This window comes from Paralichthys olivaceus, chromosome 4 (assembly GCF_024713975.1).
Source record: "Paralichthys olivaceus isolate ysfri-2021 chromosome 4, ASM2471397v2, whole genome shotgun sequence".
Classification (NCBI taxonomy): Eukaryota; Metazoa; Chordata; class Actinopteri; order Pleuronectiformes; family Paralichthyidae; genus Paralichthys; species Paralichthys olivaceus.
This window is the reverse complement of record NC_091096.1, coordinates 22,436,176-22,463,690: the sequence shown is the minus strand read 5'-3', so window position 1 is coordinate 22,463,690 and position 27,515 is coordinate 22,436,176. Positions and strand designations below refer to the sequence as shown.

The following is a 27,515-nucleotide window of genomic DNA, read 5'->3' as shown; positions in this document are numbered from 1 at the left end:
AAGACATTTTCTCAGTTGTTGGTCTTATCAGTGTTTTCTGTGTTATGTTTAGAGCTGACAGCCTTACTGAAGTCGATGAGAAAGCGTCCATAGCCCCTGCGCTGGTACTGTGGAAGAATCATGATGCATGATACATTGTATTTCTGTTGACAGTGCTTCTCCTGGAAAAGAGAAAAGTACAAAGAGACATTCTACCATTAGATTAAATAAATCAAGGCTCCACAAAACAGAGCTATGTGGGTGTACAGCAGAGCTGTTACCACATCCGCTCACTCACTGCTGTATTTTGGCAGTGTGGCAACATGTTAATTAGAGCACCTGCGACTGAAAACTCCACAGAGGGGCAGGGGAGCTCACAGCAGGTGAGTAGGTTTGTAGGTTTGTTGGAATGGGCCAGAGTGGGATGATACCAATGCATTTCAATCATTTCCTCTTCATTTTGGTTCATTAAGCTGTTTTGGTTTGTGCTGGGCGATTATGATTTACAGAGTGACTGTATGTATCTCATCAAAATGAAAATGGATAAGACACTAAAAATGCAAAATTCATTAGAAATGTAACATCACTCGGAGGCTGTGGAGGTTGAATCCAGCACAGGAATGATGTCAAGTATGGCTGGGCGATATGACTACAAATCAGTATCACCATTATTTCAAACTTTTACCGATTATTTTATGTTTTTGTTTTTTTACTTTGCCCTCATATTTGTAATACAGACAAGGTCTGTATTAGAAATATGCAGAACTATAAAAGCTGGGACATTTTTTTTCATGAAGTACATATTTTTATTTCTACTTTATTGATGACTCAATGTAGCATTTTATTACATTGTAATGTGACATTAAGTGTTTCCTCTAGGATCTTTTTAGCAGCATGAAAAGTATTCAACAAAGTAACCTACATGAGCAAGATTAGGTCAGAGAAGGGTTATAAATGTCGATTTTAGGTTAACCAATTTTCTATTAATTGCTAAACCCTAATGTCTAGCATCGCAAACAAACCTTTGAAAAGTAGCCGACGAGGTGGCAGCCTTTGCCGTCGTTCTGTGTCAGGACGTAGAAGAGGAAGGGCTCAACATCGTAGTAGAGGGTCTTGTGGTCCAGGAACAGCTTGGCCAGCAGACAAAGGTTCTGACAGTAGATCGTGCTCACATTCCCATCAACCTGTTGTGGGATCAGTGACATGACACATGAGTGCAACACCAACAGACAGTTTCCTAAATGAAAGAATCACAGGAACAGTCCAGAAGTACATCTTTAATGTGCTGTTTGAGAGCTGAGGAGCAGGAGTGAAAGTGAATGGAACAGAAGTCAGTGTCAAGCAATGATCTCAGCGGAGTCTCTAGAGGCTGACAGATAGATGGGGCAGTGGAGAAAAACAAAGAGCTGTAAAGAGAAAAAGGAAGGAGGTTCAGATTGGCAGCTCGCCAGCTATCTATGCTCTCGTCAGAGCCAGGACGGACTGCAGAGTGAGGAAACAGAAGCTGCAGTGGCCATGGCCTGCAGGCAACAATCCACTGAAACTGCTGCTGTGCTACAAGACCCATAAGAAGAGCTTAACTGGAAATCAGTAATTATGAACTCTCCCAATCGTCCTACCTGCGGGATGTAGAGATGCTGATTTAACATCACAAGATACTGGACTAATAAAAGAACTGTCTGTTCATTTGGAAGGAAGCAAAGAACTGGTGTCAACATTTAATCTCTGATCTCTAATTATCTGTGATAATATTTAGGAGGTCTTGGTACATATATAATGAAAGATTAATTTCTCTGAGGTGACTACCACGGCAAAAATTAAAACACTTGGTGTAGCAGCATCAACAGAGGTCTGTTCTTTTGTTTGTTTCAGTGTCATCCATCTTTATGAACTCACATTATATCTTCTGTTTTCTGTTCAACTATTACCATGCAACCTTCCGATATACTGAACAGTGAACTCACCTCAAATACAGAGACATCATCCTTCCTGTAGATCTCGTTGGCAGGGGGGTGGAACCAGTTGCACTTCTTCATGTGCTGGTAGAGGATGCTGCGACTCTTCATGTAGCGCAGGCAGAACTCGCACAGGTACAGCTTGGGTAGTCTGGCAAGGTAAAGAAGGGAGAAAAATGAACAAGGAGTGCGGTGCAATCGTGAAAACTCCCAGTTTGAACTGAAATAAATAGCTGAATAAGTAAGTGATTAACAAAACATGTATCAGGAACTATTTTGCCAATTAAATAATTCTTTATCAATTCCAGTTTCTTCTGTTACAGCTACATACTGTATGTTCTGACGGCAGTTGTGAGGTAACATGTCAGCAATTTGGATAAATATATCACACTGAAAGGTCCCAAAAGTACATATACCACGTACTGTGTATGCCAAGCCTCAGTATTGAGCTATTTAGAGTAACTGCTGTGTTTTCTTAGATTTATTTATTCTTTTTCAGGAATGATTGTTAGACTAGATAATAAAATAAGTTCTATGCTATTCATTCTCTTTATGCATTTGTTTTTTTAACGGGTATAACCTGAGTCAGGTCATACAACATTGATAGCAATAATCACTTCCATACAATCTCAGTAGCTTACTACAGCTAAATGTGTAATTTCAGTTGTTATTTTTAAAATTGCAATGTATCAGATTGATACTTGGTATCGGCCAGGTCCAGTGTGGAAGGGAAGAATGGTATCGTAACAGACAAAAATGTTTGCAGTTTTTCTTGGTGGTCTATGACAGTTTTAGTGATTAAGTCAGAGTTATGGGCTGTTGCCCAGAAAAAAGGCAACAGGAATGATGTGTTTTTACTTCACTCTGACATTTTATGGACCGAATGATCGATTGGTTATTTGAAGAAAATAATTGGCAGATACATTTCTCCATCCTTGTACATGGAACTTATGACACTCGACATTTTAAGGATTATTATTTATATTGTTGCTCAGAAAGAGTCTGTAATTGTTTCTCCCATGCTAATATTCTCATATGAATTTTCACATACCTAATGACATCAGACTTGGTAAGAATAGTGTTATATCCAGCAGTTACATAAAAATACTGCACTCTGAGCAAATCAAAATCTCCTTGGCTCCTCGTCTCTGACTGAGTACTAACCGAAATGGGTGTTACTGTAAACAACCTTATAATTGAGCTTACTAGTGGTAAGCTATATGCCTACAAGCAGGACTGTGAACTAAACACATTACTGCTAGTGTTCTTAATTATGGTGCTTTAGCTTACCTGCTGTACTCCTGGGGGTAGGGAGATGAATACCACGTCTGGATTTCAAACTTGCCAAATTCAATAACTGACGGACACCGCATCTGAGGATCTGGTGGACCTGTCACCCCGACTTTCTGTTGGGGGTGAACAAAAAAGATGGAGGAAGAAAGGGAGAGACAGAGACATTGGAAGGTCAATTCCAGGTTTACTACAATATTGACCAGGCAGATCAGGAACTGCTCCAGCGTGACAGGAAGGAAGTACACTGGAGCTGTTTTCAGAGGTTCCGCACAATGGGAGTCCAGGCTTTCTCTGGAGGTTGCCTTTCATACATGAACAACGCAGCAGGAGATTCTCAGCTCAGATGCGTTCACAACAACACAGACATTTACAGAGGATTCAGTTAAGGGGTGTCATGAATGGGCAGAATGTAACATTTCAATTCCACTGCAGAGATCACATGTTTTTGTTTGCAGCATATCAATAGCGGCAACACATCAAAACAACAGATCGCGGTGAATCCTGGTTTCTCACTTCTCACAGAGTTTTTAACTATGGGGCTGGCTGGAAAAACTCAACAAAAGTCTGGAGCTTTTTATTTTTAATATTTGCACTATATATATATATATTTGTATATATAGTCAAATATATATATATGGGGCACTATATAGTCAAATAGCGCCCCATCAGCAAATCTCTGAAGATTATCTGGAGTTCAGTGCATGCCTGAAAGCAGCTTGGGAATCCATACATAAACACATCAGTATCCAGGTAATTGGCCAAAAGCTACAACCTTTCATCACATGTGGATCCCCAGAAAGACTATAACTATAGAATTATAAGTGAAGCTTTCAAAATGCATTGCTGGTTTGGACATCCCTGCCTGCCGCTTTACGATGATCACGTATTCTCTTCCACTGCTACTCAACCTCAATCATCACATCAGCCCTTTTCACACACCATTAATTCTTACTACTCTGCCTGCGTCAAACACTTGAGCACTGGTGTGGATGTTCCAGTCGGGATCTGAGATGGTGTTTTAATACGACTTCTACGACAGCAGCCAAACACCCACTTTCAGGTCAATCTCCTGCTGCAGTGATGCAGTGAAACAGGACATTAATGAGGCAAATTTATGGTTCCTGTCATTACCTACTGGCTAACCTGTCAATGCAGGAAGCTGCCATTAGTGCTGCCCTGCTCAATGTTCACGCCATCAAACATAAGACAATTCACACTTACAATGAATATAGAGCTTATGAGGCTGCTGCCAAGTCTGACACATAATCTAGTGGGTATGTTACATTGACCAGCCTTGCCCTTCTAAACAGGAAGTAGATTTTTATCATCAATCATGAGTATAATGTGAAATTCAAGCAAAATTCCAAGGTAAACATTATACTTTAATTACCCTGTCGTGAAGCTGTTGTTCGATCGCCCCTTGTTCCATATATCTACTGGCCATTTAAAACCAAACCTCTTATCCTCACTGAATCCTACACTGTCTGCTCTATTTGCCCTGTATCAATGGTAATGGATGATTTTAATATACAAGCTAAACCTGGCAGCTGTTCTATGGCAAATTAATTTGTTTCAGTGCTGAAACACAATGGTTTCTCACAGCTCATTGACTTTCCACCCACCAACATGCTGACATCCTACAGACCCTGAGCCAGTGACCATCTTTTACAACCTGGCTGCTGTTGACTCTGCTCTTTCTCAACATTTTCCTCACCAATGAAATCCAGCTCCTTCTCTGCACACAGTATCACATCCACTGACTGCAGTCTGGCAGTCTTAGACTCCATCTCCCAGGTTCCCTGGCTGATGCCGTTTCACTTTACAACCTGGCTCATCTTCAGCTGCTCTCATCCCTTTGACCAATCTCTGTCCATTCACCAAATTTTAAAGACATTTATCATTTAATCTCTCTGTGTGCTTACCTGCAGTGCCAGCTCCTGGATTTGTCGGAACAGTTCAATGTCTTTTTCCGTCAGGTTCTCGTGACCCGGTAGTTTTTCATCTTCGTCACGCCAGTCACTGCCTTCCTGATTGTCTGGGGATTGAAACACAAAATTGAGATTAATGCAAATCTACAGAGTGGATTGTCAGAGAGCATGCCAAGATGTTTGCTGATTGTTTTTTTACAATGGTGCTCCTGCCACAGAAGGTAGACAGTTATGAGACACGTATAAATGGGTTGAAGGTTTTTATAGAATAGACCTCAATAAACAACATTTTCTTCGTAATTTGGAGGGAGTTTGCGGCTTTACTAGAAGGGATGATGTTAAAGACCAAAGTGTAGGTAGGGGGGTTTGGTATCATAAATGCTTTGCAGGTGCTTTTCTACTTAAATGGTAAATGATCTGTATTTATATAGCACCCTTCTAGTCTTGATGACCATTCAAAGTGCTTTACAGTACAGTTTACTGCTATTCACACACATATTCATACAATGCATCTATGGGCAGCTCTATATCTATGAGGGACAATTTGGGGTTCAGTATCTTGCCCAAGGACACTTAGGCGTGCAGGTGGGGAAGACTGGCATCAAACCGCCGCCCTTGGAGTTTGCCTTCAACATGCACTCCATTTGGGTGAGCGCAAAATGTACTAGGTATTTTACTGTCATATGTCGATTTCGGAAAACACAAGTCAATACATCACAAACAGTTATATACTAAGAGTCATACCACTATAGATGCACATGTTTTTATAAATACAGCAATAAATGTGGTTGAGCTGGCTTTTTATACACATGAAGGGTAAATAGGTTGAATTATGACTTTTGTTTCTGGATTTGTCCCAAACTTGATAAGTTGTATGAACCCCTGAATTATCCACAGTAAAGGAAAACAATCAAAAATCTGAGTGCTTCTGTGAAAGCTCCTGAAGAATCTGCTCTACTGCTTTTATTCTGTTCTTCATTGACAATTGACAATGTGTGTTTTTGTTCTTTATAAACTTCATTGTCATCTGAGCTGCAAGAGTTAAACAAGGTTAAACTGCAATTCCTTCTAATATATAAGCAACAATTTCCTTAGACAGAAAATGACAAATCAATTCCACAGCAGTCTTAGCCTTGGACTACATTTTCCCAATAAGCTGCATCATGGCTGGAACTTTTTTTTTTTTTTTTTAATGGGACAAAGAACCCTGAAGCACTGCAGTCTATGCATCACAGTTACACCTGGTAGTGCTGAGTCTACTGACAAACAGCCACCTGACAGCCTCTGATAAAAATATTACCAAAGGATGCCCAATGCATTTCCCCGTACACTTTATTAAAATATTGAATTTGTTGCTGTGCTGTTCCAAATTAGCTTAATGCCTCTTTCACCAAACACAACACGTCCACATTATGTCAGGGTGTAGACATGTAGACAGTTACCGATTACAGAGGATATTAAAACAATAAGACACTGGCTCAGAGTCTGCACAGTGTTTACTGAGTGAGATCTATGACATTTGATTTCTGCTGCACTTGTAGTTGTGTGCAGTTTGTTATTACCCTGACTGTGATAGTCCATTTTTCATAATAACATTAAAGCTCTTAAAGAAGTTTTGTGCTGTTATTTCACTGTAGAGTTTACAGCTCCCTGCACTTCTTGCTCTCTGACATGTTGACTCGTCTGATCTTCTAACTTTTTTCTAGTCTTTTAACACCAAATACTCCTCTTCCTCATTGGTGAACTCTCCTCTTGTCATGTGACAAGATTATAATGTGCTGCTGTGTGGAGGAGACATTTCCCTTCCACTTTATAACTGCAATGTGTAAAATTAACCAAACAAGTTTTATGTCTACAAAAAATGGAAATAGCTGGTGTGACCGGTGAGCAAGTTACATTGGAATGGTATGTGTCTGAACACTGGTAACACCGACTACCAAAACACCCCTAGTCGCTGTGCCAAAGTCACATATGTTATCTATGCCAAATCATCATCCTACAGTAGGATAATGATATAATTGGACAAAACAGCAGCTCAGTCTCTAGACTTAAACATCCAGCTGCTTTATGATGAACTGGACAGAAAGTTAAATTAACAACCCAAAATTCATGGGAACTTCTGCAACAGTGTTGAGACGAACTTTCCTAACAACGTTTACTTACCGTTGTAGGAAGAACAGTATCAACTGCCAAATTTTGGTATTCTAATTTTTTTGCCCCCTTGTGTATATAAGCAGATGAACAAAACTAATATTTACCCCCCCTGTCATCTCCTTCTCCCTTGCGATTGGCTTTCTTACGGATGCGGCACTGCTGCGAGTAGTCCACCACTTCCTGTCGTGCCTTGCGGCCCTCGGGTGACGGTGTGAAGAATTTTGTGAGGGCGTCGATGAGGCCCTTGGTCTTGTTATTGAAGCGTAGGCCACTCTGTGACAGGTCATCGTCGTCCCGCATTGAAAAAAGCAGCCGATCGTCACCGGGGTAGCCTTCACAGGAGGAGCTGGAGGATGAGTTGGCCGAGGCTGAACGCTTCCGCCGACCACGCCCGCCAAGTTTCTTGAAGGGCCGCCCCGGTCTGAAGAGGAATAAAGGAGTGTTGTTAAGCTGAGTAAGTCCAGCGACCTGCCTGTGGAACTACATATGTACTGTTCAGTATTTCCCCCTGAAATTTGGGCATTCATTTGGTGTCAGAATAACCCAAAATTATTTCCTGACTGGGAAAATTAATGTGAATGCCATCTCAAGGTAGAACAATGACATCACTTATAAACCAGTTCATAAAATTTTACAATCAGCTTTACATAGTAGCTAATATGAATTTGTCAAATGTTACAGTTTTGTCTCTTGCCAGCTGGACATCCATCTCTCACAAGCACCACTATCTAACTTGCAAATGTTTTAAATTACTAATATGTCAGTCACCCGTTATCCTTTTTCTTTGCTCTTTGTCACCATGTACATATTAAGCAAATGCATCAAGCTGTGGTTGAAATGATCTTAACACAATACAACACATTTTGTTTACGGTTTCCATGTGATTGTTTCACCTCCCGCCTTTGAAGAACATTGACACAATGAAGTCGAAACTACAGCATCTCAGCTTGGGCAATGGAACGTTCTGAGGAGCATGTAAACACACACTTAGATCGGTTTGTGGAAGTAGCTGTCGAGGGGATAGTTCAGGCCAGTGAAGGTTGATTATTGTAATTGCCAAGCAAACATACATGCAGTATGCTCTCATGCACATCCAAGTGAGAGCCTCACACAGTGAGGGCCTAGGTCTGGCAGCCTGCTGAGAACTGCATGTCTAGGTAATTAAAGGGAATCACTGCTGTAAATGCTGGAACAGAAATTAACCCTGCACATACTTTTTATAGATACATGCTAATAAAATGGGCAGAGGAGAGAAATGGCAATAAAAGGAAAACATGTCTGTGAGCGAAGTCTGGAGAATAAACGTTGTAGCTGTAAGAAAGACGATGTCTGGCTGGAGCTCCCCATCGTACTGACACTGAAGAAGTAACCATGAGCTAATGGCAGTTCTTTACCTGTTCTTGGGCCGTCCCAGCGGTGCGTTGTAGCGTCGTTTGATTTGTGCTGCCTTTTCATGTAAAAGCGTCTTTCCCTTTTTCCTGGGTTGGCAGATTTGACAAATCCACATGCCTGAGAGACAGAGAGAAAAAGAGACAGGTTCACATACACTGAGGTGGATTAGACACGACAGGCTTCAGTGCAGATACTAACACGCCCTGGGACGTATCTAACGCATCGGTACTTCATGGTACTTCATGGCATTAGATGTTTCATTAGAGTTCATTGGAAGCAACAACTCAAAAGATGTTTAATCATTTTCTTTGACTATGATGATCATGTATGTAAATGAGAGGTTGGACAGATACAAGTTGACTTCATGTGACGGTAATGAGTTAAAAGAGCAGTTCTGTTTATTTACCTTTTGGCATACGCGTGAGGGGAGGATCACAGCACTCCATGTGGAAACCCCTGTCACAGGAGTCGCAGAACAACATGTTGTCCTGTACAGCACAGACACACAAGTGTTGAAGATTGTCAAATGTTTTTATACAGGGTGAGTCTCAGTGACCTGATTCAATGGTGATATATTTGACATATTTTTCATTCATATTACAAATTTTCATGATTTAAAACCTCTGCCAAGGTTGTTACTTACTTGTTTTCATCTGAATCTTTGTTGGTTATTACAGCATTACATAAAAAATACTGGAAACTTGGTGTCAGGATGTGGTATGAGTCAGGGACTAATCCATACAATTTTGATGTGGATCCGAATCACACGGACACCGCCGGCAGCTCTTATCACCACAAGCTCCCTAAACAGCTTTGTCTGTGTGTATCACCACGTTTTCCCTGGGAGATATTTGTTTTCTGATTTATGGCATCGGCTGTGTATCAGAGGCGTCATCAAAACCCACCAATCACTTGGGGTGAATTCCGTGGGGAATCCCCTGCTGTGTTCTCAAATCGACTTCTCCTGGATTTCTACGAACATTATAATGGGATGCCAGGCAGAATGTCTCACTCTGACATTTGTACCTCATCCAGAGAAAATACAGAGGAACTACAGAGTTCAGTGCGTGTCTGAAAGCAGCTTATGAGTGTCTGCAATTTTGGTAAAGCTTGTTCAAGGGAGCTATTCAGCTTTGGCAGAGGTATGTGTTCTACTGAGAGTCATCCAATTTTTTATTTTATTAATTAAAAATGAGAAGATTACAAATTAACAATACTTTGGCAGTATCAACCCTGACTGACTCTTTTTTCCATTACATTATGAATTTTAACATTGTGTGTCTTGATATATTGGGCATTTTGTCTCACTCTCTACTCTCCCTGCAAACATTTGAATAACAATGATTTCTAACTTGACAAGAAAGAGAAAAGAGGAATCATACCAAGCTTGACTAAAATAGCTCAATCCCAGGACCACAGACATGTCTATCAGCATCTCTATCTGGCACTTAAGCAGAAGAGAGCGTTCACAGGCGCCGTTTGGCTGCCAGGCCGCCATACACGCTCATCCACTCACCGCATTCTTTCCTTGATCCTGACAGCTGCTGCAAGTCTTGCATTCGATGCACTGCCACCACAGAGCCTTGACACGCGCTGTGAGCTCTGGGGAGAACTTGAGACAGGACGGGTGGCCTGCAGGTAGACAGACAGGCAGACAAAAAAGAAAAACAAGTGAGTCAACTTCAGAATTTTTTTCCGCCGTTGCTGACTGACAGCTGTGACCCACTTACATCATTGTAGGAGGGGGAAAAAAAGGCTCCTTTTGGAATTAAAGCCCTCACTGAATCAAACCTGGCTGCAAAGAGAGTGTTCAAACATAAATGACAATCTGTCAGAGCTGTGCTTTTGCTCGGTTTGAGGAAGAGCAAACAAGACAGCCTTGTCTGGGAAAGAAACCCGCTGAGGAAAGAACAATCTGTCCTCTGCTTTCACCAGGCAATGTCAGGGCTTCTTATGAATACTACAACTCCTGGCTGAAAAACAAGATCTTACAGGGATCTATTATATATGAGATGTACTGAACACAGACTAATACCAGTATCTGTGCGTATTCAATCACTGTGTTCGTATTTGTGAGGTGTCAGTTTAAGCATAGCATCCTAGGAGGGAAATGAAAGACCCCCCTTTCAGCAGCATTTAAAATTAAATGGCCAAAATGGTTAATTTGAAATGGATGATGAAAATTAGATAATTAAACTAGGGTTGTCAAACCTGGAAAAACTAGCAAGAACAAGCTACAATATGCAACCAATAGATCCCACCCCCTCCCATCAGCCCTCTCATCAAATCCAGGCCCCCCAAAAAGACGCTAGAAGCGGACTCTCCTGGCAATCGTCTCTGCTTCAGCTGTATATGTCTCTGTAACAATTTAATTCATCATCAGATGACTTTATTGATGGCCGTTTGGACTTGAAGAGGATTTCAAAAGATAAGATAAATCATCTTTCAGGAACAACTCCTCAATCCTTCTTTTAAGAGTGAGCACTCAATGAAGCTGAATTGTAAGAGGAGAGTAAATGTTGAGTGAAGCTGAAGTAAAAGCTGTTGTAAACTGTCCGCTGCAGAGTAAGCCATGAAGGCAGTGGAAATGTAATTTGACGTGTAACCAGTGAGAGTGGCTGAATTTTTAGAGCACGAGCAAGAGATAAAAGAAATGTTACTTGAAGAGGAAGAGATAAACGTAGCTGAAATGACATTTAAAGACGCAGACGAAAGCACAAGGCCAGAGATAGGGGTGCATCTTGCTAAAATGACACTCAGAAGTGTTCTTATTTATTATTATTTCGACCAGAAAACTAGTATGAGTTAGTATACGAGTATGGCCATGTAACAGACTGAGCTGGTGGCAAGATAATTTTTAAAACAAGTTCACGTTTTACTGGTCAAAAATTCACACATACCACTGTTGCCACAGTCAGCGCAGGAGATGAGCTCCTCCGGCTTCTTGTCGCGGTTCTGCTCCTTGGTGCCCAAGCAGAAGCTGCATATTGGGATGGGCTCTGCCACAGGCTGGAGAGGGACAGAGCAGAAGAGAGAGAGAGGGGGGACACGAGTTTAGACTGACAGACAATTTAACAGCTTCATTGTACAAATGAGTACAACAAAGTGGCCTTGTGTGTCCTGCCACAGCAGATGACTGTGGCTGTGTGTATTAACAAGCTAACAGCAGACTGAAAACGACAATGACACCATGTGATCTGTGAGCACAGGGTTTAGGATAATAAAGAGAATAAGAGTTACTGTGATGAGTGAGCTTGTATAATTTATGTGACCGTGTCATGTTAAGAGTCTGCCATTATGTGCCAGTGCCTCTTGCCGACTCCTGAGCTGTTTGATCAAAAGCTATAACTGGCTGCTCCTGGTTGTACAGACTGTGGAGTCGCAGCATGTCCCAATTTGAAAATTTCGGTTCCTGGGCTGCATACATCTTTTAACGTGTCCCTGAAAACACACCACTTGTCAGCAGGTGTGTGCTAAGATGCAAAACAAAACACATCTCAAATGTATATAAGCGCACACCTTAGCCAGGTTTGTGTCCAGGATGACAAAAGGCTGGACAGCACATGTTTTAAAGACATCAAATAAGACTTGTGTGAACAATAAAGCTGAAAAAAAAAATCACATCATCCTGAAGCAGCACAGGTGCACTTCACACAGACACCAACCCACAAGCAGGGCCCCCTGAGGGCAAGTCTTAAAAGTTTCGGGAGCCTGGAAGCCATGAGGGGAAGTGGTACAGCCTCACACTAAACCACAAGTCATTTTTCTGCTAGCACATTTTTGTTTGCTGCCGAGCACAGATATAAGTAAGTTGAATTTGTATTGCTGTCACTTTAACCATAAAAATCTTTATAGTTTTGGCTGGTATATTTACAGCTCACATAAATGTTGTGAATACAAATGAATTTTAGTAGCTTCAAATGTCAGGAGAACCTGAAAAAGGAGAAAAAAAACTAACAGTGCTGTATGGTGATTTATGATGCCCATAAAACAGTTTTGACCTTTATCAAATTTAGTTTAACAATCCCAAAATTTCTGTGGGTGTAATTAAGGGTTTTATGACAGATATAGTTGTAAAAAATACCCCTTTACAAATTGATGCAAGCACAATTTAAAAATGCTAAATAGTTACAGCTCAGGTAAACTATTGCTTAGATTTTTGACAAGGGTACAGTAAACTGATTTTAAAAGCCACATTCTGAGGTAAATCAAGAACATCTGTGTGTAATCAAGTGGATCCAGAATAGTTTAACATTAAATACACTCATTTCTGGGAGGTTCAACCGATGTCAATCGCATATAATTTATGAGCAACAACAATGATATGGAGACAAAGACAGAGAGATGTTCGGATACTATTTTTCACTTCCCAATATTTATTCCAATAGCTGGACTTTTAACATGGGCTGATACTGAGTACGCATCTGATAAAAGTGCATTTAAAAAAACAAATCCATATAATGTAATTTAACAGCTATAAGCTACTGACCCTGTATGCAAGTGATGATCACCATCATTGTTGTATGACCTGGCTCAGGTTTAACCCCATGAAAAACATTTACATATTGGGAATGAATGACAGAGAACTTATTCTAATATTTAGTTTGACAGTCATAACTGAAAAAAACACTAATCAACAAATCTAGGAATAAACAACAATTACGTTAATGCATGGTAGCATCATGGTGTAGGGATGCTTCAATACGGCACTTCACTGAAGACAGTGGGCGACATTAATGCAAGAAAATCTGTAAGAGATTGCATATAAGATGACAAACTCCAAAATTCAAAAACAACAACGTCCTGCAGGGGACAAATTCGCATCCAGACATCCAACTATCAGAACTAGCGGCAGAACATGAAAGCTGCTGATGATTCAGTCAAGCAGAGACAATGCCAGAAATCGGACTTCAACGTTATATTTATGTTAACATTCAGCATTTTACAGATGCAAGACAGCTAAGCTGTCTTTCTCATATGAAAAACACAGGAGGAGACTGTGAGAAAATATCTGGCTCAAACAGGCAAATGGTCGTGCCTGGGTAAAGAATGCAAGTGGCAGGACATGATGTATTAATCCTGCTGCAGAATTTAAGTGTTTTTGTTCGAAACTGGGAGACTGGACACTTGGCCCATATCACAAAAAAGCTGTCGTTAGGTGCTTTTTTTCATTCTGAGATATTTGCATTTTTTTCAGTTTTGTATTCATTGTATGTTACAAATGTCATTAACACACCCACTCCCTCGCGGTGTATGTCCAAACAGAATCCTGCTATGTTCTAAGATGGGCTCACTCTGAGATTCTCAAGTTTTGAGGGAGCTGATGGGGCAAACTCCAGAGAATGTCTGCAGCTCAGACATTGGTGTTCTCTCATACTCAATGCATGTCTGAAAGCAGCTTCCTAGTTTTCAGGTGATTTGTGAAAACTCATAGATTCATGATTTGCCACATTGGACTGTTCAACAGCCATCTTCACAAATTTAGATGTTCCAGAATCCAGATGTTGGCGTTTTCAACATGTTGCCATGGTTGTTCGAGTACTTTTGGGATTTTTTGTGATAATAAAGCTATATAATTTAAAATTAAACACAGAATTTGAATACTTATTTGGACGATGATTACCATGGCAACAGTCTAAGCTTCTAGCTATCGGGTTAGACCTAATTCTTATGCCCAAAATCATTTATGAGGCTGTAGCTTGTTGTAGCTAACCACTAGTGAGCGCAGAAATTTAGACCAATGTATAAATTATTTTTAGTAAAATCTTAAAGAACTTATTTTTCTTGACATACACTCATACTTGCAGAACGTCACAAGTTACTATGTATTTACAGACGGAACAATTACAAAGTAAAAGGCCTCTTAAGAGGAACAGCTTATTCTCAAGCACGTCCGTGGTAACTGCGATAAATTGCTGGGAAAAAAAACACTAATCTGTACATAGTGATGTAATCTGCAAAACAGTGAAAAAAGGCTTTCTACAGCCAAGGTCATAACATCTCTCCCAACCCACAAAGGACCATATCCTTTATTTAGCCGGGGGGGGGGGGGGGGGTGGAAACAACACCATGACATTCAGTAAAATTGGTGTTTGGAGGTTTCCTGCAGGACAGCGTACGTGTAAATGTACGTAGCTGCAGAGAGCTGGGTAGGCACCAGGTCCTGGCAGGGAGGAGACAGGGACAAGAGCTTGATTTATTGGGTTCATTTCCTTCTAACTCAGGCTACTTCCAGCAGCCCCCGCTACACCCCCCCCCCCCCCACAAAACACAGCAGACAGAGAAAGGGAGAAACAAAAGGTATAAAGTGAGGGAGTAATGAAAGAGTAAGAAAGAGGTAAACGGAGAGAAAGAAATGGTTGTAAAGAGTCAGTGGTGAAGAGAGAGGTAGATAAGGAGAGACATGCAGGTGAGAAGAAGATAGAGCCTCGCTAGCTCTCTCTCTCTCCATTTTCTGAGCCCATTTTTCACAGGTGAACATAATATGAAACAATGATTGTGTACTGGATAACGATAAAGATTTTACAATGTAAATAGCTGTATGGCAAACAAAAGAAAGCAACAAAGTCACTGAAGAGAAATTGAACTCAGCAACTAGAAAGAAGAGGAGGAGGAGGAGAGTATGAAAAAAGGCAAAGCGAGGGCAAAAATAAGAATTCAGAGGTAAAAAAGCAAAGGAAATGGGAAACGTAAAAACTGGGAGAAAATCTGCAGCAGCAGTCTGCTGAGCAGCCTGCGTGTGGCCAACACCTCAATCATTCCTGACGCTTAACCCCTTCCTCTCCAGAAGAGGTAAACTGCTCCCACTCACTCTGAGAACGCTCGAGTAAACAAGAGCCGAGAGTGAGCGAGCGAAGGAGCGTCGCCTTTAACACAATCAGACACCTTGTATAGAGATGCGTGTTACACTGAAGCTTCAGTTACTGGCTGCCACTGTAAATTAATCCCCAACAGATACTAAAAAATGAAAAGCTAATCCTCCCTCCACGACAGGGAAATTGGAACAGTGAAACACAATCCTCAAATTCCTCACAAGAGTTGGTTTTCCTCCCCCTTTCAGGCTTTTCTACCTCCGCCAGCTTCCTCAGCTGGCTGCCAGGTCTGCTCTTGCACTATGACAGCATTCTAGAAATTTCTCACATCAACTGGCCGTTTGAGTTGAGTGTCGACAGGGCCGGCATTTCACTTGAAATGTGTGCAGATGTGTGAGTGTCTATTTTAAGCCTGTGTTTTCATGTATTGGCATGTGATCTTCTTCTTTTTCCCAACATAAGCAGGATTCAGGAACAAAATATTGGCCTGAGCCAAGAACACACCTCACAGCAACTGTTAGCTACTAGCTACGTTTACTAGGTTGACTTGACATGCCACTTTTAGTCCATAAAAACATGTCTAACAATACACGCCTATTAAAGGGAGCGGCGGTGGACTAGTGCTTAGAAAAGAGGGACATCAGACTGGAAGGTCGCTAGTCCACGGACTGGAAAAACATACCAGAGGATGGACCAGACCTGGATCTGTTAGAGTCCACTCAGTTAGGACTGATGGACTCTCCCTATCCCACTTTCTAAGTGCCATGTCTAGTACAACCCAGCAGTGTTTAAGTTACTTGAGCAACAACAACTGCATATCATGTAGCACTGTGCTACCTAATTCTTCAGACAGTTTTCTAAAAGCCTAAACTAATACTTGAGGCGACATTGTAGCATTTTCTGAGACCTTGTAAATGCAAATAGGTTATAGAAAATGACTAAAGGTAGCCTGGAACCCCCTAATATACTGACTTATGTTATCCAAAGACAGAGGGTAAAGACAGAGGGCAGAGGAGTGAGACGTGAAGAAGAAAACAGTAGACAAAGGACCAAAGAAGAAACAGGAATGGAGGAGTAGGAGGAAAGAAAGGATAAAAAACAATGGTAAAAGAGAGAAAGAGGGGAACGCTTTACTGTTGTCCTTGTCTCGTCTCAAGTCAAGGATCTCATTAACATGGGAGCCCAATCTCAGCAACACAACCCACCACCACTACAGATCCTTATGGCAGCCCCCACCTCGAAAACAAACTCATTGATCAATGTTATAGGACACGCCACGCAAGCAGAGACAGGGCACAAACACACACGCACTTGTTCCAAAAGTCATTACATGCACTGAGGGATAGCAGTCACGAGACACACCTTGACACGCTATAGTTCCACTTTCATTTCAGAGCAAACAAACACGCATGAATCCTCAATTGACATCAGTTAACAGATAGGAGACCATGTGGCATTTCAAATCTGAGATCCCTTGCACGCTTGGAATTAACTTGTGTAAATGTGACATCTACAAGAGCCAGAGGAGGACTCTCTGTTGTGCCAGCATGCCCTACCTTCAGCCAAGCATCACCCTCCATTAAAGCTGAGGTTAGCCAGGGAGCACAAAGCTAAATCACTGTATCAAACGGAGCAGGGGCTGGCCACGCTCCAGCCGTCACTTCCACAGCTGCTCAACACATTGGTGGGCTGGTGATGCTGGCCATACGCGAGGCCTCACACAGCTCCTCTTCTCCTGCCAAATGCCATTTACATCAAAGCCACTGGTGGGCTCTTGATAGCTGCTTGCCCTGGGCACCAACGCCACTGCTAATGCTGTTTCTATTAAGAGGTGAAGCAGTGTCTCACAGTCCATCTTATGTGTTGCATTTGTGTTTATGCAATGTCTCAATGTGCAACTTATAGTTCCCGAACTATAAGGGTGGGTTAAAAAAAAATGTCTCCGATTGATAACGAATTTTATTTATTTTATTTTATGATTCGATATCAATTCTCATAAGTGACTCCATTTCACAGGAGAACAGCAGAAGCATGTTCGCGAGCTAGCGAGTCACTTCTCTCATCTCATATCTTTGTCTTGAGAAGGACGAGACAGAGTTTACACACACACACACACAGGCCCCGCCCACACTCACACAGTGACACAGACAGTGAAGTAGAGACAAGAGGAGAGCCTGTTAACAAGAAAAAGCATGTGTCCAATTTGTTGAAGAACAGTGGCAACAAAAAGTGAAAATACAGGGTTTCCACTACGGTCTGTCTCTGCACAATGATGAGTGCCAATGCTTCATGATCAGGGCAGAAGCAACGGTTGGTTTGTACTGTGCTGGAGTTTCCTGTGTTCTCCCTCCACACTCCTGCTGACCTGCACTCACTTTACGAATAAACAGCAACACTCATCACGGGTTATTTGGACTTGATCACTCAGTTTACCTTCCCCGTGCAGCACAAGACTCGAGAGCTATGTAACATGTACATGTGTGGGAGGATAGAGTCTGCAGACACATTGCACAAACAGCAGCACCACTCCAACAACGTGTTTTTACAACAGCAGGCTGCACTGACACTTTACACCACTAACAGGCTATAAGCAAGTTAAACAGAGAAACCATATTTTCAAGTCCCCACATCATTAACAAAGCTGGAAGTTGCCTTGATTTCAGTAACAGTTGCAGTGATTTAATATCTGCATGGTCTGCACACACAGTGACCATCTTCGATCAAGTTTCCCCTCAGCTCTCTTATAAAAACCAAAATATGACCACACTTCAGACTGAAAAAATTGCTGTCACTGCCTCCACCACGATTTCATTGATGTCAAATGAGACCATGTTGGATGCTGCGCCTGAAAGACTGCTGCCAACTTGGGTTGATGTTGGACAGTATTTACTTTGGGATTTTTTCTAGGTGTAGCAATCAAACACAGATCTAATGAAAAAAATTGAAATGGTAATACTGGGGCTGTCACTTTTAGAACTTCAAAATTGAATTGGAATGTGTAAACTTTAATGACCTGTTAAACTTTAAGATGTAAAGTCTAGAAGAGCATCAGACATCACAATCCAGCAGAGGGTGCTCACTCTTGACCCATCAGAAAAATAAGCCATTAATGTTGTTTGGCTATAAAAATAGAAGATACTGGCAAACAAACCTGTCCTGAGCAAACAAACATAGCAAAGCATCTGAGAAGCCGTCTGTCGATGTGTTGTGTTTACAGCGTATGCGGCAAAGTAATGAACAACAGTAAGGCAGTTTGTCAAATTTGTACAAAGCAACTACCCTACTCTTCAGCAACACCAAATCTGCTGGCTCACCTCATGAATTTTCACTCAAAGAGGAGGAGGCCCCACAGACGACCTGAGCAACAACTACCTTATTTGACTGCATGAGTGCGAAAATGGGGGGTGGACTTTTTATCCTGATCCATTTTTTGGGTGGAAAAGGAAATATGAGAAGTATCTGTATGGCTATATACCACTAAAGGGATACGTGAGAAATGAAGAAAAGATTTGTTAAGATATATATATATCATGATTATCAAAATGTTTGGCATTTAAATTTTCTACCCAACTGTTGCAGTTCTTTCAGTATATTTTGGACTGAACCTTTAAATAAATGCTCCACAGTTTTCCAATCTCACTGCTGGTGTGTAGTTTACCACTAAATGTCAAGTACTAACTGAGCCTGTGGTGGCAGCGCAGCTTGAGGTTGAAGCTGGTGTCAGAGTGGAGCCCAGCTTTTTTGACTTTAGGAACTAATAATGGGTCAACTGAGGCCATGGCTCTGACAAAATGGAAACAATGGATGCCTGTGTCAAGGAAATGGGGCGGCAGAAATGACAAAGTTATACAAGTTTTTCCCCCTCCTTTAAAAAATTGGATCAGTCCATAATCTAAAATTCAAGAAAAGTCAACAATAGAGTCAAGGGAGTCCATTTAATGGTTCCAAACTTGAGTCATAGTCCCAGCATTCTTGTGGTGCAGTACTATAACCCTGGAATTGTTTCCCTTCATCAAGCAATGGCAAAAAACCCTCTCCTGTGACTACATGATGGAGCAGCAAGGAGCAGGGGGGGGTGGAAGTGAAGAGGATACAGAAACAAATGAAGAGGCAGGTTGGACCCAAGGCATATAATCGATGTCTGGGGACAAACACAAGCGGAGAGGCAGGTGTGTGTGATGTTATCCAGACAGGTGGGTGTCCATTTAATACCGCCTAAAAGGAATGAATTACAGTGGATAAATATCTCCATTATGGATCATAATAAGCAGTACGTACTGCAGCAGCTTCACACCTACTACCAGCAGAGGAACCATTAGCTGCATGATGCTGTCATTAACCAATCCTGTTAGGGGGTCAGTTTTGGAGGGAAATCACCACAACATTTATTTATCTTATTATTTTTTTTTTTTTTTTTAATCACCACGACATGGTGTGTGTGTTTGTGTTGTTAACAAGTCACTTTTTTCTCTCATCCTTGCCATGACACTGCACATCGACATCCAGAACTCTGGGTCACCCCACTCCAGCTGCTGAGGAGAGGGCAACTGCAGGGCAGGAAGATTGCTCTTGTCTATTATGACAGAATGAGCAGCATGCATGCTAGCGCGCGCACACACACACACACAGGCAGACAACTAAATACATAGACGGATATACACACAAAGGGTCGGCGTCAAGCCCATCCCACCTAATGGCTGTATCCTCATACTGCTAACGGGTGCTCAGGGAGGCAATGAGGTTTGCCATCTATATATCCATGACCCCTGGTTGACTTCGCTCCCCCATTCAACTCCCCCTTCATGACCTGGCAATGGCACCCTATGAGGGTGAGAGGGGGGAGACAGAGAGACAGAAATAGGTTCTGGGATCCTGTTTGAATGGAGCGCTCTGACATAAACATCAGTGTGTTGAGAACACAAATCTCCCTGCAAATGGGGTCAAAGCCAGTGCTTATCCATTTGTTTTTATTTTCCTCCCCCCTCAGCCTTCACACACTCTCTCTCCACCTTTCCTCTTGAAATCGTAACTGTTAGTAATCATGCAGAGCAATATGGCAATGATGCGCCAGTAGAAGGGTAGCGAAACAGACGAGAGTGATCATGCAACACCCGTCTCTGTCTTCCCTGCACACAGTCTCCATCTCTTTGATGCATGTGCCACTTGCACAGACACAGAATAGCATGTGCTTCATGAACACACCAATGTGTAAAACACACATGACTGAGCAGCAATAAGGTTGATTCCTCTGGAGAGATGTAACAAGGCAACATCACAACAGAGCAGGAGCAGAGAAGAAGAGTGAAAAGGGCTTGTGTGAATGCCAGATACAAATGTCAACTTCTCCACTGCTGCAGCAGCTTCTCAAATTACTTTCAGCAAATGTTTTTTTTTAATTTAGGGATTTGATGAGAGCTCTAATGCTCACCTATGTAAAAGCATTGCTTTGAAAACAAGCATGCGTTCATTTGTTTGTGTTTTTTTTATCCAATTAATATGGGGAAGCCAGCCAATCATTAGCTGAACCATCAGAGGAGGAAGTGGTTGATCTCTGTTTGTCTTAAAGGGTGGACCATCTGCAGCCAAGCAGGTCACTGTGTTAGGCAGACCCCATGTGACTCCAGCCTGCTCTCTAGGCTAATCCTACCATACTGTGAATGTGTGTGTGTGTGTGTCCTTACCAGAGGGTTCTGTGGCTACAAAGACACACTGGGGCCAGATAAAGCCAGTAGCCAGTCAAAACAGTGCAGTGTTTAGGACAAGTCTACTGTCCTACTGACTGTCTGATAACCTGGCTGACATATGACCTGATGATGGACCAAATGGTAGGCAGATATTGTAGAGTTGTGTTTAGTTCCAACAGGATTGTGAAAATACATGTTTGCGTTACTGCAGGCTTGTGTGTGGTCTCAAGTCAGAATACTTGTAGTTTGAGGTAAGGACTGTGCCTTTTTCTTTGCGTGCAGCAGTAAGGGTGTGTGTGTGTGTGTGAATGAACGTGTCCCTGGCCCTTACAACCAGAGGTTAGCAGGCGGCTGCTCTCTGTGATCAAGTTACAAAAGTGGGTGTGTTCCTGCTCTCCTCTGTCGCCTGCATGTCTGCCTCTCCCTCTTTCTCTCTCTCTCTAACTCATTCTGTCTCTCTCTCTCTTCTCCCTGTCTCTGCCTCTCTCTTACTTTCTGGATACAGAGGCCTGAAGCTTGCGTCATCCCAGGCCTCTTCCTCTGGCAGCACTACAGACCACCTCTCACTCGCTTGTCAGTACTCCTCCCTTTCCCTCTCTTTCTGTTTCTTTCTTTGTCTCTGTCTGTCTTTCTTTCTTTCTTTCTTCCTTTCTCCCATCTCTTGACAGCTACTGACAGGGAGCAGCCCAGCAGCTGGTCCACACTCCCTTCAGGAGGCTGGAAGCCATGTGAGTCTCTCCCCTGACCTCCTCCACTTTTGAAAACTGGTCCACCAGCCGCCTACTCAGCATCACTCTGGCAATGCTTGGCTGGACCATAGCACTCACACATGGAATGTAAACCGACTTCGGTGATGTCTAACCTGCATTCTGGCCTGTCTTCCAAAAACATACATCGATAGCATAATAAAAAGTTGCACACTGCAATTTGTGGAGAGATGCTCACACTGGTATGTGCCTGATCTTACAGCTGCTGCCCAGCTCTTCTCAGCTACTTCTAAAATTACTCTGCAATATGCTCACTGTAAACCACAACACCATATGCCAGATGAAAACGTCCAACTGATAGCCACGTATTTTAAGACCAAACCGTACTATAGGATATTAGGGCCTTGTAGGGCCAATTAGACATGCTGCAGCTATTACGTAAGTTTAATGCGCGTGGTGTTTATTGCAAAAGGAGCCAGAAAGTGTTGTTTTATATATTTATCACACATCCCATTCACTTTCTCTCCATCTCTCCAAACATTCTGGACTGGAGAGAATACAATAACAATGCAGCTACAGTTGTTGATTCAGCAGGAAATGAGTGATCTCATCAGACACGTCTGACGCTGCAAGACCAAAGTGTTTGACACCTGATGACTTTTTGCATGACTTTTTGTTTTCAACAAAGATCAGTACAAAAATGTATCCCTTGTGCTCCATTTAATGTCTTATATCTATATATAGTGCAAGTTTGAGGTGTATGCACATAGCAGTAAAATTTGACATTACCTTGTCTTTCTCATGAGGCAGCAACCGTACAGGTGGCAGTGATTCCAGTGACACTGTGCCGATCCCATCATCCTGTGAGCTGCTGCGGCTGACGAGCTGGAACATTGGACCCTGCTTCACCACACGTCCATGGGCCACTGCCCGCTTCAAGGCCACCCTCAGCTGCTGGTGGAAGAGGCCAGGCCCCATGGAGCCGCTGCCCGACAAGTAGGCAGCGACATCAGCCTGGCACTTAAGAAAGCGCTCAATGTTCTTTAAGCCGGAGCCACCAGGCTCATGGAGCCCCTCCAGTGCCCGCTTGATCAGCTTGTTCCAGTCGAGTCCCGGTTTCTTCCCCGAGTGGGAGTGAGAGCTACCACAGCCACTACTGCTGCCACCTCCCCCACCTCTTTCAGAGCTGCCACCACCTTTAGGCTTGGGCAGAGCCAAGCGTCCAGGGTTATCGGGGTCCTTGTAGGAGTTTAAACCTTTGTTGGTGACCTTTAGAATTGTTCCATCCTTGACACTGAGCTCTAACTGCTCCAGAATCGTTTTGCGGTCCAGACCATGGGACATGGAGACCGCATTGCAAATGCGCTCCTCTGATGGTCGCTGCTTCTGCTTCTTCACCTTCTTGATGGCCTCTAGGATCCATTGGGTGTACATTGGGTTTGCCAGTTTCACCATGGCTGCAGCCTGGGTAGGAGCAGAGGCCTTGTAGCCTTACTGCAATGGCCACTGACAAAAAATAGGGACTGTAAGGCGAGGAAATACCTGGCCTGCGCCGTAGCGCCGCCTCCTCCTCCTCTTTGCCCTCTGCCTGCTTACTATCCCTTGTCCTGGGGTCGTACAGAGAGTCCCTCAGAAGCTGAGTATGAGCAGCACGGACGGGAGCAGCTAACCATAGCACAAACCCCCTGAGCCAAGCTTCCACCCAGTAAAGTCAGGTTCACCCACCGCCCACTCCCAGCCAGGTGATGGTCCCTGGCGAGAAACAGGGGGCGTGGAGAAAGTAAAAGGTCTATGAGCAACTTGACCTCCAACAATACACAGAGAAATGTAGAGTAAATCTTTAAAAAGGGTGTTCAGAAATAAAAAGTGGTGTTACCCACTTTGTCCGTCAACACCTGTTCAGTCAGTTTTGTGTTGCTGGTAAATTATCCAGTTCTCAAAGTGTGTAGTGAAAGATGCTCATCTTCTCCAAGACATGAAATTAGTGTTTCAATAATGAATGGCGAGGGCGATACAGTAAAAATGTTTCCTGTGGATAATGACGATCCATGAGATGTGGGTTTTCTCTCCATTCACGTTCCCTCCTCTTCCACGTGTACTTTTCTTCTCAAACAGCAGCTCTGGGCTTCTCAGCTCTGGGATGGAACAGATATCTCACCCCAGGGAGCAGCCAGGGCTGATCACCTTCATGCCTATTGCACCTGGGTAGCTGATAAATCCTTTACAAAACACACAAGAAAAGAGGTTGGTTAAAAGCTGCAGATAAAAGTGGAACAGAAGAAGCAGTAGAATCAGTTAGAACAGCAACAAAGTTCAGTCTTAAGTCAGAGAACCTAAGAGGGTACATGCTTTTGAAGAACTCTGCTACAGTGTCCTCACACAGATCCACAAATAGGGCTATGCTTGCCCTAAGAAAGCAACATGAGGCTTGGGCATGAACTGCTATTGTAACTTACTGGGAAGAGGAGCAAACAATCTTAACAACACACGTTACCACTGGCCTGTCTGATTAGTGTGTAACCATGCTTAATTTCTTATTACAGTAATATTACTGTATTATCACAACCACAGCCAGTATGACATAATACTATCAACAAACAAGTATGACCAGGAGCTGTGATTACTACTAGAAGTTGTACATATATGCCAAAATATGATGTAAACGATGAGAAATAAAAGGGTAAACAAACTCTTTCTAAAAACTGCACTGGCAGGTTGACTATGGGGCTAGTTGGGTTGCTAACGTAAACATGATGCAGTCAAAACACAGACTGTTAGCAAACATTAGCAGCGACGCTAGATAAAAATGTAAGCAGAGATAAGTGTCGCATCACCAGACTGTTTTCTGCTGCTGCTTAGTCTCACTGGTGTGATATAAAGCCGCCAAGTGTCTGACAACAAGCCTTCCCGCTTACTGCTGTTGTTTAGCAAGCTAACGATACATGCTAGCCACCGAGCTAACATTGCGATAATGTTACTTACGTTACTTGCTAACCCGAAACGTAAACAGCATGAAACTATAGGTTAGCCGGCGCCCCTGCACTCAAACACACAGCATTCCCTCCTTCGCCAGAAAATCCCGGACAATAAAGAGCAGCACGGCGCAGCGAACAGGGCCAATAATATGATTTTGAATGACATTCAGATATTAACCTGAAATCGCGGCCTTGGAAAAAAAGGCACAATGCAACTTGCAGACGGCCATCTCTGCTAGCGGGCAATTCCAAAATCGAAGCGGAGGTAGCGGCGGATTCCGCAGCATTACACGCTCTGCGGCGCCCTCCACAGCCCCCGGTGCGGGTGAGCAGCCCGTGTCCGCTCAGAGGCGTCCCTGCAAGCGGACACCACCTCGCCGACTTCCTCCCTCCGCCAACCGCCCTCCCACGTAACGCTACAGCCCGCGGTGCGCTGAAGACAAGGCCGCTGGAACGGAGTAGCTAGGCCTCGGCTTCCCCCCTCTCAGAGCCCCCCACCCACCTCGGCACTCATCCTCCTCTCCGTACCCCTCTCTTCCTCCACCGCTCGCGGTTCCCCACCAAAAATCCCGAGCTGGTCCGGTTCTGGTTTACCGAGGGGAACCTCGGCAAAAAGCGGGCCGTGTTAGAAATAAAAAAGCCCACACTCCCCTTCCGTCCGGCTTCCGCTGCTACTCACCGGGATATCGTGTCGAGCCGCCGAGGAGAAGGTGCCAAAACCGTGCGAAACGGAGACAACAACAAGCCTAAAAATGCAGCCAGAGACCAGGGGCTCTAGAGCCGACGCCATCTTTGAGTGAAACAGGAGCACGGCTGGTGGGGGAGGGGGGAACACCGAACCGTCAGGCTGGGCCAAGGGAGCGTCTGCATGGTGCGGGGCGAAGAGCCAGGGGAAGGGGGGAGATTCACTGCAAGGCGCGGGGGGCGGCGGCGGCGTGCTGTTGCTATGAGAGGGGTGTGGATACTGCTTGAGGACATGAGATGGAATAAAAGGACAGATGGTGATGGAGGGAGAGAGAAGGAGAGAGAGCGACAGGAAGAGAGAGAGAGCAGAGGTGTTCTCACTTTCTCTGCTGTGCTACAGCCACATGAGGGAGATTCAAGGGAGCGTCTGCATTTTGCCCAACAGTTGTTAATAATACAGAAAAAAAAAACAAAGCCAATGAGCATGCCTTAACGTTAGAGGGTATTTAAAGATCAAAGCAGACACCCCTCCACACTGCAGTCTATTGTAGCCGCTGAGTGTTTGTTACGCTGAAGATGCCACACAGATCCAGTCCTGGTGATCAGACGTTGGTGTGGAGCTATTACACCACATGATAAAGGATGTTATTATGTGCCTATGCAGAACAGAGTGCTGATGCATTGCTCTCCAGACTGTGAAACAGAGCATTATCCTCTCCCACCAAAGACAGCGATTATGTAAACTGTCTGCAGCCGACCCACTTTGTTACATTTCATTAAATGACAGTTGAGTCCAACACCTTCTCTTTATAATTTGCTGCTGAAAGCAGGGATTTTTCACAGCAACATAAAATTACAGCATCTGGTGACAGATGGAAGCAACATAATGTAAACGTGTCACTATCTGCATGTGAAACTGCAGCATGCTCCATTTTGATGTAATTAGCTTCAGAGTATGCACAAGTAATTGATACTTTTAGTAATGTGTTGTAGAGAATTAGGACTACAGCATTAGAAATGAGAGACTATTAATCAGGGCTCAGAACACACAGCTCAGATTTGGCCCCTCTGGTCATCTGGTGGCACAATGAAATGTGGCCCACGTGGTAAATGGTGAATATTGCCAAAATAGCACAAAACAAACCTAGGCCACCTTTGGCACCTTTGGTTGACATGCAGTATTACTATGGCTTATTTGTGGCCCAGATCTGGCAGAGGAGCAGAGTGACCAAGTGCCATAATTCCACGCTGTATGTGGGCTGAATGACAACGTGGCAGTGTGGGCCAAATCTGGGCCAAAACAATTTTGCTATGTGGGAGGGGTTGAGTATCATATATTGCGCCATAACTAATGAATCTGTATTTGGGAACTTTGAACAGTGTAAGTACAGTCTTCTTATTATTCAGAAGAAAAACAATCAATAAAGGGAAACTGATTTCGCTGCTTCAGTTTTATGATCATAGTGATACAGAGGCACTTGGGTTGGAAATCTGGCAGCAATCTTCCTTTTCTATTACAGCCTAATGCTGAAAGCTCCCAGGGTGGAAATTAAATTATCTGCAGCTTTGTGTAAAATGATGTGTACAGCAGTCCTCAGAGACGGATTATGGAGTGTCTTATAGGAAGCAATTAGACCTGAGGTTTTCCCATGTTAGAGGTGTCTTGTGAGAGGTGGAGTGGCTGTCAGTGTGCTGGTGATCAAATAAAACTAGTAAGGTCACACTTTAGTTGCTGTTTATCTTGTCCTTCTTCTGGGACAGATAAATCACATTCCAATGACAAGGCGCTAATTTTAATTAATGATGGTGTTATTACACAGATAAATAGTGTGAAGTGTTAACACATGAACAGCCATTAGTGCGCCTCCTGAGGACTCACGTTTTACATTAGTGTGTACAGTAGTCCAGTTAACAGATGGACAATACTCAGGGGAAGATTGCAACACATCTAT

At 43.1% G+C, this 27,515-nt stretch overlaps 1 protein-coding gene across 3 annotated transcripts in view; it reads right to left on the bottom strand.

Annotated features, from left to right (window-relative positions):
- The window catches only part of kat6a (K(lysine) acetyltransferase 6A), a 34,100-nt gene extending 8,388 nt beyond the window's left edge, over positions 1 to 25,712 (bottom strand). Inside the window, exons 1-12 of one of the 3 annotated variants that reach the window (XM_069524239.1) lie at positions 25,559 to 25,712; positions 22,694 to 24,123; positions 11,602 to 11,710; positions 10,218 to 10,333; positions 9,108 to 9,189; positions 8,704 to 8,818; positions 7,414 to 7,730; positions 5,150 to 5,262; positions 3,225 to 3,340; positions 1,944 to 2,085; positions 1,002 to 1,163; positions 68 to 161 (exon numbers count right to left, since the gene is read on the bottom strand). In XM_069524239.1, the coding sequence (XP_069380340.1) occupies positions 68 to 161; positions 1,002 to 1,163; positions 1,944 to 2,085; positions 3,225 to 3,340; positions 5,150 to 5,262; positions 7,414 to 7,730; positions 8,704 to 8,818; positions 9,108 to 9,189; positions 10,218 to 10,333; positions 11,602 to 11,710; positions 22,694 to 23,359 (2,032 nt within the window). In that variant the 5' untranslated portion in view covers positions 23,360 to 24,123; positions 25,559 to 25,712. The remainder of the gene's footprint in view (positions 1 to 67; positions 162 to 1,001; positions 1,164 to 1,943; positions 2,086 to 3,224; positions 3,341 to 5,149; positions 5,263 to 7,413; positions 7,731 to 8,703; positions 8,819 to 9,107; positions 9,190 to 10,217; positions 10,334 to 11,601; positions 11,711 to 22,693; positions 24,124 to 25,558) is intronic. The other 2 variants (XM_069524240.1, XM_069524241.1) reach the window with 2 other exon arrangements.
- Positions 25,713 to 27,515: the final 1,803 nt, after the last annotated feature.